Source organism: Amblyomma maculatum, chromosome 5 (assembly GCF_055883805.1).
Source record: "Amblyomma maculatum isolate TAMU_Amacu chromosome 5, ASM5588380v1, whole genome shotgun sequence".
Lineage (NCBI taxonomy): Eukaryota > Metazoa > Arthropoda > Arachnida > Ixodida > Ixodidae > Amblyomma > Amblyomma maculatum.
Window position 1 is genome coordinate 98,176,354 of NC_139348.1, and position 21,259 is coordinate 98,197,612.

Genomic DNA, 21,259 nt, shown 5'->3' on the forward strand with positions numbered 1-21,259 from the left:
ATGTAAGCCTGAGCAAACGTATAGCTTGCGAAAGGACAAGCAGTGCATTCACAGCCTGACCCGAAACCTAAATGGACGGAAAGACATGGCTTACAAAGTCGTCGAAGCTGATATTCCATCCACGTGGAGGCTATATGGGCCTGAGACGTCATCGCAGACAGTCTGCGAAAGTAATGTTTGGTTTGGTTTCTGATCGTTATAACATTCGTGGCAATGCAAATACTCATATATGACTCCGTTGTGGCACCTTTGGTGCTCATTGGATTGGTGGCCCCTCCTGGGCCAAACATTGAGTTCTGCAGTGTAGTCCGGGAGCCGCGTAGTATACGTCATAAATGTTCGTTCGTTTACTAGCAATAACTTGTATTTAAAATTATATCTTAGCAACAGATTGAAGCAATAACTTGTTCTATTGTTTGTAATGTGCACCCAAAAGGAGTTTTTACTGTTTTTTTGCTACGAGGCTTTTCATTTTTTACAATGGTTTGAGGAAAACTTGCAGAAAGGACAAAACGTAAGGACATTGAACGCAAACGCCGCGACATAAGTCATGATATGATATTGCAGCTTGTGCTTAGAAGAATGATTCACACACAAAACAAAAGCACTTCAAAGATAACCTAATACAAACTTCGTAGAAAGGAGCCAACAACCGCCGATTCTGGAGAACACACTGGGGATTGATTGTTATTTTCTCTAGGGGGGGGGGGGGGGGGGTGAGTGTGGGGGATTATCGATAAAAAAATATTAGTACAGTCGTTTATTGTAAAAAAATACGATGTTTCATTACAGTGTAACAAACCACATGCTGCTGATAGGATCCGAACTAACGACCACAGAATTCCTCTCCACTGCTCTACCAACTAAGCTACGCAGATGCATGGTTGTTCAATATGCTTTCGCAGAACTTATGTTGTGTTAATCTAATATTGGGAGTGCTCATCCGCGTCATCCTCATTTCTGGCGTCTGACATGGTGTGGAGTGTAGAGTCCCGAGTGCCACGTGGAACGTGATTGCACAGCGATAGTCAGAACTGCACTATAATCCTCTTTGGCTACCTATGGCATCAAGGCTAGCAGGTTTGGGGCAATAATTAGTAGATTGCCACAGGAATGCTCTAAAATATTATACGAAATCCGGAAGTTCAAATAGAAATGTTATTCGATGCTTTGCTTGGAATCAGTGGCTGTTAGCGCCCGTCGTACCTATGGAATATCTAAGGAATTTACGGTAACCATTATTGGAATTTACGCTAACCATTCTTGTTTCGCGGCATATTATTTTTACGGCGAATTCTTGTTTCAGGAAGTCTAACCCAAAGATCAAGAGGTTCATGCGCAAAATGGGCATTGCTGGCCGATACAAGAAACTCGAAGACTACTACATACAGAGGTGAGGTGGGCTAGACAACTGGGTCAGCCTGCACCTCTAGGTTTCCATTTTTCCGACGTGGTACAATAGAAAGGCTCAAAAGGGCTACCAATGACTATTTCACTAGAGCGTTTGAACATCGGCAATTTCCCCAATGTGCACGTATGAAGTCACACATGGCCCAGTAGTAGCAGGAAACACACCCTGGTCGCTAGCAATACTTCGGCGCGCAATACGCACTACACTTTGTGAGGAGGCTGGTATCCTGTTTCCGATCGTGTCTTAGATTGAGATCTGAGCTGTAGGAAAGCCTAAAATAACGATGGTTTGCCAGCATTCTCTACTAATTGTCATGTAGTTGTGTGCATGAAGGTATTAAAATATTTATCCAGGATATTTCATGTGGTTGGAGGAAATGCTTAAGGGTCGAAGACGAGATCAGAGCAAGATGACTCACGGGCGCTTTGGTCCTGCAGTGGATGAGGGGCTAATAACGACGATCATGGTAACCTCGGGAAGTACGAAATAACCCGTGTATTTGAGATTATATGTTGTACGCCTTGCAGGTATATGTGTTGAGGCTTTAAGAAAGCAGCTTTTCTGTTTCAGAGAGCGTGCGTTCCGTCATGTAGTACGGGTAAAAGTCGGGAACGTTAAGCAACTACTACTGAACACAGACACCATTCCATTTCCTCTTACCATGAGCACAGCAATATCGTCCCTAGTAATATCTATGCCTACATGACTTGTAGACTTTCGTGGCTTGCTTTAAAGGGAATACCAGCTGCTTCATGGCGCTCGCTCACCAAGAATTCTCGCCGGTTGGGCTTTCCGTGCCTCCGCTTCAGCACATATATCAGGTAGGACGCCATAATCCAACGGTGTTAGCTCTGCGGCAAGCCACTCTGGCTAAAGAGAGATAACGCAGTCGTATCACACGGGCTTTCGAGACTCCCGAAAAAAGAGAAGCTTACAAAACGTGGAATCAAACCAAGATATAAGCTACAACAGCGACAGCAGCTTGCTGCCGGTGGCTTATGGTCCTCAAAATTTCTTCAAGGATAGTTGATTATCTACATTGTTTTTGAAACCGAGGCGAAAGTCGTCTTCTGAACACATTGGAATACGAAATTCTGCAATAGACGTTTTGAGGCACCTTGCAATTTGATCCTGACTTTGTTGTAGCTAAACCAAATTTTGTAAAATCTTTATTTATACAATTTGCCAAAAAAAGAAACCTACTATGTCTAACTATACAATGTTGTTAACATAACGTCTCATGGTTATTATATGTATCGTTATTCGGTAAATATTGAATCGTTGGCTACGGTTAGCTAAAAAATTTGGTATACGATAATCCACCGAACTTTTATATCTGCGAATTGCAGTGTGAGCCAAAATTTAGAATACTTGCCTGGATGCCAATTCAGCCGATATAAGCTATTCCGGAATCCTTCGTTTATTGTATACAATATTATCGTTAGGCCAGCTTTCTAATACGCTTTGTTGCTTGAGACTTACTCAGTGTCATAGCAGAAAGCAAATAATAAAACGTTAAAATTCATATTCACTTGAGTTTGCTGGCGCACATTCCGAAACACAATGTTAATCCAGAAAAAGTTATACCCATTGTTAATCATTTTTTTTTTGGCAGAGGTAAAAAGTACATGCTTGTTCTGCTACGATAAGTTAGGTGTAGGAAAGAATGCGTAGATTGAGATATCCTCCAGGCGTCAACACGGTTTAACCGCTTCAAAAAATAAAAGAATTTACAGAAAAAACGCATCCTTATATTTCTTCTCTAGCTAAAGGTTCGAGATTAAAACTTGCTGAATGGAAACAATATGGCACAGTGGCATAACACAGAGGTCAGCGAAGCTGATCGTTTTGCCTCATCTTGAGTTCGAAAGTCTCTGATGGCGAGTTTTTTCTCTTATTCGAGCGACTGCTCGAATAAGGCGGCGCAGTTACCTGATGAAATCCAAGAGAGGTGATAGAAGGGTTCAGTTACAATCATGTTTTAATGAACAAGCCACGTCAACATAAAGGAAACGCCTGATAATCATTATCTTTGCTGGTGAAAATAATAAGTTTCCTTGCGAATACTGGATCAGCATAGGTAGCACAGTGATAGTTTTCGCTGTAGGCGTTTGACATTTCCACGAGAGCGGCGGATTTCCCACTTTCATAGTCTAAGGATGGTTGTTCACGGCGTCGTGTCTGCAGGCTACTTCGACTTGTTCGGCGCACGGGCAAGAGCTACATGGTGTGGCAAGAGGTGTTCGACAACAAGGTCAAGGTGAGTAGCTGAGTTGCTTGCAGCAATAGATGAGGATAAATGGAAGACATCGTCCGGTCATGACGTCATTCCACATTAGGAGTACAAGAATTTGAGGAGTGCTGTACTCCCTCAGGTTGTCGACACCATTACTAGTGTAAGGGCGTGTGAGTGAGACCCCGAAATCGGCCACTGTGAGCCCCATCCCAAACCTAGGAAAGCCACCGGTGGGCCTTGGCAACATCCGCATTATTTTCCACATACAAACCCTGTGCGAGCTGATAAACAAGACGTCAGCCACACATCTTCGGAAGAATTTCAAGTACAACGGCTTCTAGAACTCCGCCAAAAAGTGGCCTCTGTGCTTCCATGTGCACTGAATATGCGTTGGCTGTTTTCGCGTGATAAGTTCAGTCATGAGCATGCAACCAGAATCTGCGTACCATCTTCACTATCGAGAAAAGCTATGGCAGCATAAGCCATGTTGCCATTGTGTGCTATACTGAAATACTGGAACTCCCTCTTAGAGCACGAATTAAAAAACAAAACATTTTTCCTTGAAGCTAGATCTGCGACACGCCTCAGTGCTGGCTCCTTGGGATTATTTGTGCCTGTTCGTGGCCACCGATATTATATTATATTGCTTAGATCGCTCTACGGGACGCTCACATGTTGTACCTGTCGTCAATGGTTTAGTGTACCAAGGTGATATCATTGCATGGAGCACTCACGAAGACCTGCTGGTACACGTTCTGGAGCCCCAGATATCTTAGCCTGAGATGTTACCACAAGTTATGCTGCGCCTGTCGGCCCCAGCGCTTTCTATGAAAAACACTGCGTTCAGGTCAGTCGCCATCTCCTCAAGACACTGTAAGCGCACTGCGACACCACTCCGACTTAAACTATCTCAAATCACAATTAAAGTGTGCTCGATATTGAAGAGTCTAGGTTTGTCTACCCATCAGTTGGGTTCGAGGGCAGTCTGGCTTTCTCAGGCTTGAAAGCAGGAAATTCAGACCTAGGGTATAATCAGATGCGTTGTTCCGTACACTGGTGCCGTGGCGATCCCATGTTGCATGATATTTGGTGAGAGTTGGTTGGCAATCGCACCTTGTTTATCAAGCAGAGCTCCAGCACTTAACGAGTGTTCAGCAGGCTCGTCTCAAACCTATAAACAGATAGGTACTATGAGAAGCATGGTTTTTCTTCCCAGCACTACACGATCGTGACACCTCATTATAATGGTTAGCCCAACCCTCTATATAACCTTGTAAACTTTGCACCTTGTTGTTTGTTCATAGAATTATATCCAGCTGAGAAAGAATACACCTATTGATATTTATAGACTAACCTTGTCTTATGCTGTATCATCGATTCTTGAGCGAATCACGGTACACGCCACCGACGTGCCCCATGGCACGGTCGTTTTATATAAAGTTGATAGCACCTGGAGATACAGAACGAGAACTGCTATGTGCTGTCCTTAGAAGCCTTACCTTATTAAGACCTCTAGGTTTCTGCGCAACCATCCTTTGTGATGAGACAGTTGCCTTCCAAGACGCGCTTCGCTCTGTAGCCGCCGTTACTTCGCTTCCAGTTGCCCAAATTTTCAATCCTAAAGACGCCCTTTAAGAAGAACGTCTGCATAACTCGTCGGTCGCAGCTCAGAAATCTGCCAGGATATATATCGTCTCGCGGCGCGTATCCCGCAAACCGCTTGCGTTGAATGAGTCCTACATGACCTGTTCAGTTCATAAAGCTCTGCCTATTCTGCAATTACCTTGTGATCGTACCACCATCCATGCCTCGGTTCCTCTGCATGGATGGCGCTACTCTACTTCTCACAAGGAAGGATTGCTGCGGTGCCGAACACTATAGCTCTCGTATTTAAGTTTGCGGTAATCGCACCGCGGTCCTATCCGTCCAGTGGTTGTCGTGCTTCGAAGCATGGGGTTCGGGGTTGCCCTTTCTTTAGCCGTCACTGGGATGCGACGTCAATTTCGACGCTTTTATCTCCTTCCAGGAAGTGCTCTCTGCCGCTCTCAAAATTCTGAAGGAAACATTGATCGATTGTGTGTTCGTCCGGCTCTGGAAGAGATAAAAAGTCGGTAGCCTGGTTCATAATAGTGACCGTTTCTAGACTTCATGAAATCGGCCAGACTTTTCGTTCAATTTATAACTGCTTTTTATCACCCATTTTACAACTCGCTTAAGCCACTTTACATCCTGACGTAATAAACAACGTTATAAAAAGGAAATTTGGAGGAAAAGGAGTGTCATTCTCTGTTGGAAAACAGAAAGTAAGCCTTCTGAAGTTCCGAAACAGTGAAAATTAAAAAAGAGAAAACATACATATAGTCACATAACAAAGAACAATCATTTAATACCCCCTTGAGTTTTTACATACTACATTATGCCCTGAGGCTAAAAACGACGTTATTAAAACAAATCATAGTCCTTTACGAAAGCATGCGCTTTGTATGTATGTGTGTGTGTGCTTGTCGTACACGTACACACACACACATGCGTGTAGTAGCGCGGCACACATCACTCCGCTCTGTCCCTTGAAACGCTATGGATTATAATAAATTTCATCTGATTTTTGCCGCATTTCGTGCTGTTTTGTGTTAAAAAACGGGATACTTGCGTTAGTTTACTCCCCTAGACCGAACAACAAGGTGGATGTGACAGAGCAAAGGTGAAAACACGCCGATCTGTCACCGAGCCCCGTTGCTTCGTGCGGTGTGCACCAGCGGCAACGACAGGCTTGCTGTCGTTGTCGTTGTACGGCACAGCGCTAAGGATTGTCGCTTCAGCGGTTACCGCTTTAATGTTCATTATAGTTTACACCACAATGCTGCTATAATGAGATATTTTTCATTCGGTGCGCTCTACAATGATATGCTATAAGGATTTATAGCACGGGCTAGGTGTTTACGATGTTTGAAGGAGCGGCGCAAAAGACAAGGACGAAGACAGAACAGGACACACACAGAGCGCTGTGCGTTTAGTGTTCTTTCCTGGTCGTCGTCCTTCTCACTGTTTCTGCAAATTTGACAAAAGGAAACAAAAAAAAAGTTTGTAGATGCAGTTTGTCAGCTACCGCGCACAATACGACAGTCTAAGACACGACACGTTTCACGCCGTTTCGCCTCGTTTACGGCAGGAAGGTTCAGACGCAATGTTCCCCTGCGAAACAGATAGCGAGCTTTGTTCTGACGCTCAGTAGTTCGCGCAAGATGACGAGCAAGCACGCCAACTAGCACGCGTTCACATCGCCCGGCAACAGGACAAGTATTCACGCCGGTACAACCTGCGCCACAGACAAGCTTCCTACAACATCGGGGACCAGGTGTGGGTGTGGACTCCTGTTCGACGCCGCGGCCTTTCAGACAAGCTAATTTGCCGCTACTTCGGACCGTACAAAATCTTGTGGCGCCTCAGCAACGTCAACTACGAGGTGCTCCCGGATGGACTAGAGCGCAGAGGCCGTCGGCTACCTCGTTCTGAGACAGTCCACGTCCTGTGAATGAAGCCGTAATTTGCGCGGTAACTGACAAACTGCATCTGCAAACTTTTTTTTGTTTCCTTTTGTCCGCTTGTGTGCACGTGTGACTGTGTGCGTTACACTTAAGGAGGGAGGAAGACCAGGGAGCACTTGGAGCGAAAACACGTTGAAGGTAATCGGATCCTAAAACTACCTAAAACTCGGACCGCGGAATTCCACCTGTACCGACTCTGTCAAGCTAGCCCCAGTCACCAACACAGTGATAATATTCTTTTAATTCGTGTCGGCGTTCACTTGACCTACGCACATCTGTATGTGCAATATTTATACCCTGCCTGGTCATGTCCTTCAGTTCCATGTTGAAGGATGATATTTACCGCATCATGAAAGGGGTTAAAAGTATAATCTAGCCCTATGTCTCAGAAAACTGAAATAAATTTCCTTTCACACGATTTGCACACCACGCGAGGGTCATTACTTACCTTCTACTGACACAAACATGCCACATACTCATCCACATTCTATTTACTTCTGTGTATTGATTCAGGTGCATCCGGATACCGTAGTGCAAGTATGGAAACATCCATACCAGCCCGAGGTAGAAGCTGCAACAGCAGCCGGTTTCCAAACTCTGCTGTCGGCCTGCTGGTACCTGGACTACATCGATTACGGCGCCGACTGGAAAGAATACTACGCCTGTGATCCACACAACTTCACAGGTGCGCGAAAGTGTCTTTGAATGTCTTTTCTTTTTGGAATGTAGAAAATGTTGTGATGACAAATGTCTAGAAGTGGTTTTAAAACCAGTGGGTAATTAGTGAACGAATGTCAAAGAAATATATAAACACTACGTTTTAGAGTTTAAATTGCTATACATCAATAATATACTATGTTGGGCCATGATGTAACGATAAAAGTAAGCAGTAAAAGAAAGAAGAAACATAAGCGTGCTTTAGTGAAATACTGAAACAATTTCAAGGTAAGTTCTGTTTTTCGAGCGTTTACTAATACCGCACTGCACAATCGCGTCTTTGGATTATCATCCTCCAAATCAAAGGCAATCGCTAAGCCCTGCATTTGTCACTTGCCTCAATCATTGCATCACCTGTCAGTTTAACGGAAGGTAGCGAGAAATAATCTAATAAACATGAGATACCTTGGATGAGCTGCCTTTTAGAAAGTAGGTTAACAGCTGAACGTGAGGAGTATTAAATTCCCTCTAGTGATCCGCATTATCTGCGCCGCTAACTGCAAGGCAAAATAGAGTATTTCCAGTTCACAGTAACTCCAGTTCGGCCGTGATAAATGCATCTTCGTCGACGTCGCGGCTGATGGAAGGCCGGCTGTGTCTACTGGATGTGTGAAGGTGCTAGTGTTCTGTGTGGCTCATGCGATCGCACTTCTGTTTCGACTCATTTGCGCTGCTGCTCAGGTTCGTCTATTTGCACCAAAACTTAAAAAGATAGCCGCACACGCTACCGAACATTAAGAAGCCTAAAAGGGCACATAACAGAGGCTTCTGGATTTCAACAGCCGCCCCTTTTTACCTGCTGGCTTTGAATGTGATACTGCGTTTGAAGCGAAAGCTTTAATACGCTAGGTAGAGCCGGAGCCTTTCTCTCCCTCTTTCTCTCTCCCTTTTCTTTTCTGTCCTCACGAGGCAGCGGAGGTGGCTCAGCTACAGTCGCTTTCGCACTGTAGGTGGCGCAGCTACAGAGCCAGTAGCAGGCCCCTGCATTGTCTTTTCCTTCTTCCTACAGTCGCAACAACAACGTTAAAGACCCTAGGTGGCCAAATTGGTTTGGTTTGGTTTGTGGGGCTTAACGTCCCAAAGCGACTCAGGCTATGAGGGCCACCGTAGTGGAGGAATCTGGAAATTTCAACCATCTGGGGCTCTTTAACACTTCGTAGCCTTTCTCTATGGGACCTATTTTACTCTTCCGCTTTCACTTTCACCTTCCTCTCTTCCTCACGGTGCGGTTCAGCTTTCAACGAGAAGTCATCCAACCTGAACCGCCCAACATTACAACCAACAAACATTACACTGAACGTTTTCAGTCGTTCAGGAGAACACGCCCCACTACCGTGATGCTTTTGTACGTTGGAAAATTTCAGCAGATAAGGCACTGCACTGGAGAGCCTTAATACCGTTTCTTGGGCTAGTTGGTTCATATTTGTACTGTGAAAAAACTGCGCCGAACAAAACACACCACAAGAAAGAAGACTAGACAAAGGCGCTACTCACAACTGAATTTATTGAAACCCACGAGTGATCTTATATAGACGAAGTTTCCGAAGGGAAAGAAGGATGGGGAGGAAGATAGGGGAAATCATCAAACGACATCGTTTTTTTCCTTTTTTTTTTGCCTATATAAGATCACTCGTGGGTTTCAATAAATTCAGTTGTGAGTAGCGCCTTTGTCTCGTCTTCTTTCTTGTGGTGTGGTTTGTTCGGCCCAGTTTTTCACAGTACACTGAAGAGCCGTCCTAGGAAAGAATGAATCTTTAAATCGTTTGGTTTTACAGGACTATTCTTCAATCTTTCGATAGTGAAAGAAACATGTTGCGCACAGGCTGGTAGTTTCAACGTAAAGCGTTGTTAATTCCCAAGTTTCATAAAAAACAAGAAGCGTGTCATCCTTTCGTAATAACATTGTCAGGCCAGGCTTTTCTATACTGGCATCAAATAAGAGCTGGTTCTGGGATGTGCGGTAGTTATATGTGTTGTAAATGAACATTACCAGTCCACTCTGCACTTTTTGAAGTTTAGTGTTGTTAGCTTGTTTAGAGGGGCCCAAAATAGCGGTTGGGTGTTCGAGTATTGGTCTCTGTACAATCGTGAGCTAACATCTAAGATCGCTAGACACTGTTGTAAGAGCGTATATGCTGAAGAATATGGAAGGTGGCTTAGGTGTGGAGTGCGACAGCGCCTTTTGTTTTCGTTTTATTCTACTCATTCCTTTTTAATATCAGCGAGTTACTCATTATATTGTTACGTGGCGGCAAGCGATGGCAGCAGGAGAACAGAGGACAGAGAGAAGAGGCTCGATGGTTGTGAGATGACGTTTAATGAATCTGTGTGCGGGCCTAGTGCGAACGCTCCTGCCTGCGCCACTGCCCCCTTCTTCCTCCTTCGTCCGTAACATGACCCGATTGTAGACGAGGAAGTTTACCGATGATGATTCCATGGCATGATGATGGGCGTGTCTGGACGCTTGAAGAAGAGGAAGTAAGAGTAGAACGGCTTGCCTGTATGATTTCTGATGCGTGGGTGATCCGCCTCCCCTGGAGCTGTCAACCATCCTTCACCAGAGTCCATGGGACTGATGGCTCGAGGTAACGTCACGCAGCTTGGGTGGTGGTTGCGTGTTCGTGTCCATCGGTTCCTTCGGGTCATGCTGGTCTTTCGGGTCCTTCGTCTCGGTTCTTATTGGTCTGTCTGTTCTCCTTGTCTTCAGATCCGGGCTGGGGGCTGGGCGGTGGTAGTTGGTCAGGTCTGGGCTTGATGGGCTGGGCGAAGCTGCTCGGCGATGTCCCTGGGCCCTCGGTCGATGGCCCCAGCTTACAGATGGCGTCGATGCTCCAAGGCGAGGATAGGGATGACGTACGCCGCACCTCCAATCAAATGTTACGTGGCGGCAAGCGATGACAACAGGAGAATAGAGGACAGAGAGATGATGCTCCATGGTCGTGAGATGACATTTAATGAATCTCTGTGTGGGCCTAGCGCGCGCGCTCCTACCCGCGCCACTGCCCTCTTCTTCCTCCTTCGTCCGTAACAATATATCACCGACCAGGTTATAATGCACTACATATTGCACCGGCGAGGTATTCATGCAAGATTTATAATGCAGGACACAGTGCGCCCCTGCAGTAATCAAACATGAATTACACTACACGATATACTACGCCACAGCAGTAACCATAAACGCATTATACTACACGACACACCACATTGCGGTGGTACGCAATCGCGAAATACAGCAAATGCTATACATTCACAGTGTCATTTAGTCTCGGAATCAGTGGCAAAAATCTTTTTTAAATCCTTCCACTCGCCTTGCGGGGCCTAGCAAGAGCCAAATATTCTACGAACGCTCGTTGTATATCCACATGTCACTTGTGAGCCCATTGCTGGTGTGTGTCTCTTTTATTTCGTTCTTTATCTCGTACCTCTTTACCTCTCCTAATGCAGGTTTGGTGGCGCTTCTTTGGAAAATAATCTTCCTGCACGTGATCGGATGACAGCCTCTTTGTACTTGCATCAATAGCCTCTAGGGGGTGTTTCATCTGTCTGACTTCATTTATATATTGCCCTGGTTGAGCACTTTCTAAGCTTAACAAAAGGTCAAGCTCATCTTGCATTTATCTTGCAATTTTTCTCTTTAGTCCTTTGTTCTCTGTATAACGAACCCGTTGTCTTAATTGCATGTATCTTAATCTCCTCTTTAACATGCTCCCATGGCTCAGTTATGGTTTCAGGTTACACTTCTAACAAGATGTTTATGCGTCGCTGCAGATTATGTCCAAAACTTTCACCTGTGAGTCGATTGTGGTTAAGCTTCCATAAATACCTGCTGTACCGCGCCTTCGCTTCCTTGGATTCAATGGTACACAAGACTAGGCTATCATCACTAAACAAAACAGGCTTTACCATATAGGTGTTGCAGAGAGGCGCAAGGTGAGCAGACACATATGCTCTATTTAGCCTTGCGCGACTGTCTCTCTGGTATTGCGTGAATTGCGGCACATTAGAATTCGACAGTGCGTTTCCAATATCCTCGAGGTAACACTCTTGGACGATCCCGTTTAAAAACAATAAAAGAACAGTGCTTGCGCGAACCGGTTGTTTTTTACCTCTATCTAGTGACGCACAAACACAATTAATCTACAAGGAAAATTACTTACCGGTCACACTTCATATTAGGAGCAATCCGTCCGAAGAACTGTTGCGTTCCTCCCATGTTCGGCGCATACACACAAACAGCCGTCCACTCTGAAGCAGAAAGGGTAGTCATAAACCATAAAGCGGCCACTGTGACATACTGTAACACTCTCCACATTAATGCCAATTGAGCTCCGGAGCAGAAGACACCCCCCTTATTTACCTAAAGCATGGTACACGCAAGCATCGTACCGTGATCGGAAAGGTAGCACCATGCAGTACGTCTGATCCCCACTTTCGACTTTTGTTTCTTGGATGCCTATAACGTTCATATCGTTTTCAAATAATAAACGGCCAAGTTGGTACTACCGGCGTCTTGCAGCCAATCCCCCAGTGTTTAGGGTAGCGATTCGTAATGATGCCGCCATTACGAAATTGAATTTATTGTAGGCAAACGTAATTACCGATATTGTAGGGCCACATCAAACATGTGGAATGAAAGGGCGAAGTATATTACAAACATTCACGCAGCTAGAAGCATATTGGAATGCTCTGAGGTGTTTGAATACCATGCTGCGATGCTGTAACTAGACCTGGAGAAAGCTTTTGACCGGATTAGCCACGAAAGTTTGTTTTCATTACTGAATCATGTAAATGTAGACTCAGGCATAACAGGGGGAGCTCAAATGGGCTGTGCAAATTGTTTCACTACAACTATCGTAAATAAGCAAGCCACAGAAAGCTTTCACATAAGATCGTCTGTTAGAGAAGGATGTCCGCTTTCTCCTCTGTTATTTGCAATATATATAGAACCTTTTTGCTTAAAGGCAATTAAAAGTGAAAGGATCCGATGATTTAGAATTATGGAAAGCCAAGTAAAGATATTACCATACGCTGACAAAATAGGCATTTTCTGCCACGACAAAAAAAAAAAGGTTTCAGAAGCAATCAAAGATGCTGCTTGACTTTGTTAACAAACGGCCAGTGAAGTCAAATGGGACAATAGTTGGGGGCTGTGGCATTGGATCCGGTGCAGCGCACGTTCCCTTTTCGAAAATATTTATTCGTCTGTTACACCTGTGAGATACCTCGCAGTGCCACTTGAAAACTACAAGCATACGAAAGATAACTGGAATTCGATAACAGAAAAGCGAGGTGGCCTTGATTAATCAATGTTTGCGCGTTCAACTCTATGCAATTTGTTCATTGTTGCGGAAGTCTGCTACATATTGCAAGCGTTATTGGTGTCAAGGGTTAGTGTCCTGAAATTTCACAGATTGCTGCCGGTTTTCGTTTCGTCTGGTGTTCGGTTTCGGAGCAAACAAGTTGTACAAATCCATTTCGCTCCGTAAAAAGTAGATTTTGTTCGGCCCATTTATTTTTACGGCAAAAGGTGCCCAGGTTTATGTTCTTACGTAATCAAACTGACCCTTTTCTACGTACGGTTTTACCCTAATTTAAATTTTAGTATTTATGCTGACGACATTACACTATGGATCAGCCGGGGTAGCGATGCCTTAATTGAACACACGCTACAAGAGGCGGTGGGCACGATCGTGCGGTTTGTAGCAAAATGTGGACTTACATGCTCGCCGGAAAAATCAGAACTCTTCATTTACAATCCACGGTGCCTGCGGAAAGAGCGTAAAGTGGATATACAGATTTCGGTACAAGGACATCAAGTTCCCCAGGTATCGCAGATCCGTATATTAGGTCTCCTTCTCCAAGATAATGGCTACAACGGAGAAACTATTAAAAAGCTTGAGCCGCATGTATCTCAAACAGTTAGCCTCATCCGCCGAGTTTCGAGTAAAGGCAGAGGATAAAGGAAAAGAATCTTCTGCGCGTAATCCAGGCATTTATCATTAGTCGAATCAGCTATTCTACGCCATACTTACCCCTTAAGGCAGCAGAACGACAGAAATTAGAGAGCCTCATCCGCACAAGTATTAAAAGAGTCCTCAGGCTCCCGCGCTGTACTTACACCGTCTAGCCTCCTGCAACTGGGCATCCATAACACATGGGATGAGATCGCGGAAGCGGTGCGCACTTCACAGGTAGAACGGCTACGCCTAACCGCCGCAGGCAGATCCATTCTAGAAAAACTGGGCATTGATACTTGGGGAGGCGCTCAGACAAAATCTGAAATAGACATGGCTGTACGGGACAGGCTATGGATACTTCCGCTGCCAAAAAACATGCATCCCGAACACCATACGGAGCGTCGGGAAAAAAGAACTCAAATGCTCAGTAAGAAATTTAGCTGCTTGCCGCCGGAGGCAGAAGCCTTTGTAGATGCTGCCGGAGGGGCAAGCGCCTTTATGGTTGCAGCGGTAACGAATGGGTCGGGTAGACCGATCACCGCGGTCACCCTGAAAACGATCTCCTGGGACAGCTGAGGAAGTGGCTGTGGCTCTAGCCTGCGCCCAGAAAAAGGCGCGTTTCGCGATCTGCGACAGCAAAACTGCCATACGAAATTACAGTCGTGGGTTGATTGCTCCCCAGGCAATTCGAATATTACAGCAATCACCAATCTCGCGAACTATACAGCTGATTTGGACTCCAGCGCACACTGGTGTTCCCGGCAACGAATCCGCCCATGCCATGGCTCGAGGGCTCTACCACCGAGCCGGCGGCAGAGAGGGGGGGGGGGGGGGGGGGGCTTGGAGCGGGGAGCATAGAGTGTGCTAAATCGTACACAGAAATTCTGCAGCATTATAGACTCAGTAGACGGGTGGCTGCTGCGCCAGCCCCTACCCTAAATTTCAGGCAGGCCGTCGCCTGGCGTCGCCTTCAGACTGGGACATTCCCACACCCGCTCCTGGTGAGCCATGTGCTCCGAGGAGAAAGATCTGAATTCTCTGCAAACTGTGACTCGAGAGGGACCCTGGAACACATCCTCTGGGACTGCCTCTTTTCTCCCGGGAGGGGTCTAAATCTGACGCCGCAACTCTGGGAGACCATGCTGCGCTGTTTGGACCCTGGGTTCCAGCTAGCCGCCATCCAGCTGGCCTGGGACGCCGCCTGCCAACAACGTCTGCCAGCCTGCGTCTGAGGCGGGGCACCCGCCATCCATCCCAAACGACGGAGGGCCGGAGCCTCTTCATCCGCTATAAATAAAAATGTTCTGCTCTCTCTCTCTCTCCAAGTTTGACTGAGCCAAGATATACTCGATTTTTTGATGTCCTCTAGCAACATCAAACTGAGTGTTCTTTGGGCGAAGTTGTGGCTTTCTTTACAATCTTAAAAGTGAGATTCGCGCTGGAATACCTAAGTGCTGTAATCCAAAAGCGCCTGTGTAAGACGTGTTTGATGTAATGATGCCAGTGCCCTTGTATCAATCATTACATTGGGGAGGGGAAGGTAAGGATGTCTTAAAATGACTTAAAGAATGCAAATACGGTCATGAGCAGAAGTTTTTTTGTTCTGTTTTTTGCATGGTGGTACAGTGCCAGTTAAACCGCGGTGGAGGGAAAAGAGCTTCTTTGTCCCGTTGTCGGTGGACTGCTTGATTTGCGTAAACTGGAAACCACTGACCATATTTTCATTGACTGCTGGGATGCAGTCTGTCTGTAAAATATCCTGCAGAGGACTTTAAGAAAGGACTTGTCAATTGCACCATATGGAATACGGTTCCTTCATGTCCATAATGAAGTGGGTGTTGGCGTGTTATACGACGTTTTCAAGTTGCTTTGCCTCCACAGTGTATGGAAAACGAGAATGGCTGTGAGACACGCAGACGTGGATGCTCTCTCCGCGAGGGAGTATTTCATTGAAAGTGCAGGCTACCTGAACTCAATCTATATTGTCCAAAGTGAGAAACCTGAATGGATGCCTGCCAGCTTTGACCGAGCTAACAAGTTTTAAAACTCTTTGAAGCCTTACACTTTGCTAGCGCTCTTCGTTGTATTATACCTTCAGAATTTTCCCCACTGTATTCTTTATTGTTAATAGGAAATAAAGAAAAAATTATAAATGCTATACTACGCCGCTAGATCACCGCTCTTCATAGGCAATAACTTCATCACAAGGTGACACACGACCACAATTCCTTCGGCCCTCCTCCAACAGCGAGCCCGTCTGGTGCGCAGAGAACCTTTGTTCGAACCCCAACACTGGAAGTTTCACTGCTGCATATTATAAATATTTTTTATCACCTCAACTATTTCCATGATAGGATCCTCATCACAAAGTTTGACTTCATTTGGGCGCTTACTTTATTTCTTGATTTCATTTTTAAATTCTCAAATTGCCTTTTGCGAAGGCCGCCGAATCCCAATACGCCGGCTTCTGTCTAAAGTACTACTCCCTTTCGCTTTAATAAGCCCTGTTCGAGTTGTTACCAGAAATGGGAGCAGTGGCTTTGTTTCATTATAAATGGAGGCTCTCCTTTATGTGTTCGCAGGCACAGCGAAGCAGAAGGCGTTGGTTCTTGGTGGAGAAGCTTGCATATGGGGAGAGTATGTGGATGCAACAAACCTTATCAGTCGGACGTGGTGAGTTGGTAGCATTGATCAGTAACAAGAAATGTCAGCGTACTAGTGAAAGCTTAGGCTGGGCTTCTTAATTCTGCAGCGAATCATATAAATCAGAGACGGATAGATGGATAGGCGAGAGTTCTTTTTCTAATGTAATTTGGAAGATTCTGACCAATTTGTATATTTCGTTCTGTACTGTTCCCGTCATAACACAAGTCTGATAAGCCCGATATTATTTGTAAAAATAAATAGAAATCCTTCAAGTTACTTGAACTATCAGATTTCAGCTTCTTACCGCAGATGATCACGGGCCTGTGAAGTGGAATCATATTTGCTTTTTAATATACGGTTACTAATTTAGATAGAACCAAAAAGCCTTTGTGCATACGAATGTTTAATAAATGCCCTCTTTAAAGACTATGACACAAAAGAATGTAACGCATGAACAGACGCCAGAATGTCCCAAATTGTTTTTCATCGCTAAATAAGGCACTTTTTATATTGGTTTGGTTTAGGGTGTTTAACTTCATAAAGCATCTCATGCTATGAGAGACTCCGAACTGGAGAGCTGCTCTTTAAAACTCACTGACATCACACGGCACTCGAATGCTTTGCTTGTCGCCTCCATCTCAAGTGGCCGCCAAGGCGGGATTTTATCCCGCATCCTTGGGAACAGAAGTCACGCGCCCTAACCACTGCACCACCTGGCGGGGCTCTATTAAATTACAGGCCCCGGGCATGTGCGCCGGCTGAACGACTGTGGAGCCACGCCTCCTTTGATAAACCTGAAGATGTGTCTTCGAGGTTCGAGGAACAAAGATGCCGGATGCACAGGTATTTAATATTTAAATATCTCTTTACGACCACAGCGTGATGAAGAGGTCGTTGGCGCTGAGGTAGGTCACAGTAAGTTCTAAAGCAATGTTATTTAATGATGTCTCAAATTATAGCCCATTGTAAGCAACAGTGAGGATGCAATTAGTAATAATGTAAGAAAACGAATGAAGTAAGTTTAAAAACAAAATATGCGTTTCTACATTATTACTTTATTTCCCGGTATTTGACCCGGAGAATTCAGATATATAAAGGCAAAATCTCGGACTGTTTTAAATGTATAATGGTGCAGATTATTCTTTCTTTTTTTGTGCGAAGCATATATCTCTTCTCTGTGTCGATATCTGCTTGTTCTGAATTCCTTCGTCTTTTTTTAATTCTATGACGAATCAGCAGAAATGTTTAGATCGATTAACAAGTGGTAAATGCACAGCCATAACCGCTTCTCTGTAACGCCAAGCTTGTTATTTAGAAAGCACACTTAAAAAATCTTGTGTAATATCAGTGTGTAACACGTGCTCTGGCCGCGTGGTAGTTAAAAAATATGAGCTAGGCTGGTCGCAGAAGTGTTCACAATTTTGATTTAGTAGGGCGCATTGTATCCCTAAGATGCGTAGCGGAACGTAAAGAAGTGGTTTGAAATATAAAGAGGGCTACCCCTGAAAAATCTTCTTGAGGCACGCTATAGCAGTATATGCTTAGGTTTATTTGGAATAGTTCTTTTTGACGGTGATTCTTAAACACAAGTTCCTGCTCGAAATATAAAAGAAACTACAATATTAAATTCCAAAAGCGGCACAAGGAACCAGCGGCCTCAACCTTTATGGACTGGGGCATTTTCTAAAGGCCATTGTTGTTTTCAAGGGCTCACTAAAATGCAAGAATGTGGACGCTAGCCTGCGGAGATAGCCTCTACAAGCCCATGATTTTTCGCTGCATTACCTGTGTGGTTCAAAGCGGCGACCTGCCATGGAAGCGGTTCTGTGACGCTCCCGCGCTCACAGTAAACAAACATATAGCCAAACCCTGAATATTGGATATTGGGTTTGCTACCAGGTTTCTTGCTCAGTGATGTGGCATAGCTAAAGTCTCTTCTGGAAGAAATGCTTCATAATAAGAAAGGTTTCAGCGTGTAGAGACGTAACACTTTGATTACGCTGCTTAGGTCACTGAACGCTCAAATTCTACGTTTACTGCTGAAATTTTACATAATACATTTAGGCTGATCTCTTTTCATGGTGAATGCACCTCCACTATAATGAATCAGTTATCATTATTGGGCTAAAGGTTTGAGCGTGTTTAGACAAAAGAAATCTTAGCACCAGAAAGGCGGTTGTGAAGATATCTTCCGGTCCCTCAAGGTGGGCAAAACGGAAGCGACATTATGTGACGAAGACCAAGGCTCTGCGACATTGTATACGCAGGCGAGGCCTCAACGTGGAGCCCGAAAACGGGCCTGGCGTCTGCGAATGCGACTATGTCATCTGAGGAGCTCGCTGTGGAGTCGGAAAGGTTTCCTTCTACAAGCAACTCATGGGGACGTGCTGGCGTTTCTACGAGCAAGACCGAAGATAGGAATAGGCCCTGTAGTAAGGCTCGGCGCGCGCCTGCCCCGCTAGGTCGTGACTAGGGACGCCGCTGTGCTCACACAACCTGGCTGGAATAAATGCTCGAATTAGAGTTTTTGCTTTTTGCTTTTCACTAAATGCCCCGCCGGGGTGGTACAGTGGTAAGACGCCCGACTACTGTCCGGAGTTCCCGGGTTCGAACCCGACCACGGCGGCTGCGTTCCGATGGAGGCGAAACGAAGTGGCGTCCATGTGCTGTGCGATGTCAGCGCACGTTAAAGATCCCCAGGTGGTCGAAATTACTCCGTAGCCCTCCACTACGGCTCCCCTTTCTCTCTTTCCACCTTCACTCCCACCCTCATCCTTTCCCTTACGGCGAGGTTCAGGTGTCCACAGAGCAAGTGTGACAGATACTGCGCCTTCCCCTTCCTGTTAACCAATTATTATTATTATTATTATTTTCACTAAAAATTAAATTAGTGAAAGTGTTCATCGGTATTGAGTTATTCGCGGAACAAGTATTCCTTCGACGTTTTGGAATAGAGATGAAGTTTTCCTTATTTCTGAAGCTCAGTAAAGCTTCACCGTTTATATGACTTAGAATTACTGGTGCCAAAAACTGGTAGCTTTGTGGCGATTTGCAGCGGAGACTAGCATTTGATAGCAGCCATGAATAATCGACTTGCTTGGAAAACGCCCCGCTAACAGACGAGGGACAACGAATGAAGACATACTGCGCTGAAGCTGCAGTTTTGTTTTTAAGCATTTAAATAACTTCTAAGTCTTCAAACGTGCACTGATTTACAAAGAGACACCACGTTCAAAAGCACTGAGATCTATTTTGCTTTTTACAAAAGCCCAGTGGTTAAGTATGCGTCGTCAACAGTTATCTGCCTTCGAAAATGCTCATGCTGCCATTAACAATTCATCGAAGAGAGAGTGCGATCTGTAAACATATGTGTAACGGATCGTCGGACAGACACAGGCAAAAATCTCTCAAAAGCAGTTTCCCAGCATTTCAGCCAGAATGGCCAGAATTTGAATTCGTGCGAATTCAATGCAATAAAGTGGCTTGGAATCTTTTAAGTCATTTTGTCACGCATAGCTTCTAGGGTCAACTCCAATATGCACTGAAAGCATGATGACTGCTTCTCTTATGAGAATTCGGTACCTTCAACTGTTCTTGATGGTTATCCTCCCTGAACTTTGCGGGCTAGGCTGTTCGTCACCTCATTGTCTATGACACCAGTGTGTGAGGGAACCCATTGGGAACTTATCGAAAAGCCTGTTGGGCAGAGTATGTACCAACCATTGAGCTAAGGAGCAATACATCAATAGGGAACCCACGCTCTAATCTTTGAAGGGCTATACAGTATCTGTCAGGATCACGACAGGGTTAGACGGTGTCACCAGTTAATAATTATAATTTGTTAACGATACGCCACTATTGGTGTGCACACTACCAGACACCCTTAAATTTTGTTTGGGGGGTGGCTGCTCCGGTCTCAAAGGAGATGCCATCGACTTGCATGGCAAGCTCGGCCAGAAGTGACCTGTAATTACGGAAGGGGATGGCTGTTTGGTACCCACCTTTCACCGTTAAGCTAGAGTAAGGGTCTGAGTCAAAATTAACAAGCAAAACAAACATCATACAGCAAGAAACGATACACAGGAAAATTCACACTAACACTTAAAATACACACAAGAGGTTCACAGCAAGGCAATGCAAAGCATGTAACTAAAGAGGCTTTCAGTAACATAGATGTACTACAACGCTGTGTAATAAGCGAGAAGGTCAGAACAAATAAACACCAAATTGTTCACCGGTCACTGTTGCAGACCGATGTCTGGGGAGTCACGATGTGACCGCCGTGGAGACGTGCGCCGCTCCGTCGCAGACCAGTGGACTTTCCGAACAGGGCGTTAACACCGCGAACCGAGCAGTAGCACTGCAACACTCGCTGCAACACTGGCCTTAACACTGCCTGGCTGGCTACCCTACCGAAGCAACGCGACCTTAGTAAATAGGGCTCGCCGCGTCTGTCTGTTACAACGCGGTACGGCAGGCGCACACATACACGTAACTGCTATTCTGCAAACGTTCTCGCCTCCTGCCGAGAAGCGCGTCTCCATTGGTTCGCTTCAGCCGAACCTTCAGGAAACATCCAGTTGCGTCTCCGGCTGGGCGACCAATGATCAACGCCTGGTGATGAGGAGGTGTTGACGCCGATGCGCTCTCTCCTTGCGCGGAAAAGGAGACACTTTTCTAATCTTCTGCAGCCCTCCGCGCAAAGCCATGCGCGCGACTCCTTCGCGCTACGCTGATTGATTGATGA

The 21,259-nt window shown here is 45.3% G+C and overlaps 1 protein-coding gene across 1 annotated transcript in view; it reads left to right on the top strand.

Moving 5' to 3' along the window:
* Positions 1–19,021, top strand: part of LOC146188988 (beta-hexosaminidase subunit alpha-like) — a 50,865-nt gene extending 31,844 nt beyond the window's left edge. Inside the window, exons 8-13 of the mRNA XM_084605151.1 lie at positions 1,307–1,393; positions 3,599–3,671; positions 7,706–7,877; positions 16,449–16,539; positions 17,251–17,355; positions 18,780–19,021. Of these exons, the coding sequence (XP_084461277.1) occupies positions 1,307–1,393; positions 3,599–3,671; positions 7,706–7,877; positions 16,449–16,539; positions 17,251–17,355; positions 18,780–18,843 (592 nt within the window). The 3' untranslated portion in view covers positions 18,844–19,021. The remainder of the gene's footprint in view (positions 1–1,306; positions 1,394–3,598; positions 3,672–7,705; positions 7,878–16,448; positions 16,540–17,250; positions 17,356–18,779) is intronic.
* Positions 19,022–21,259: the final 2,238 nt, after the last annotated feature.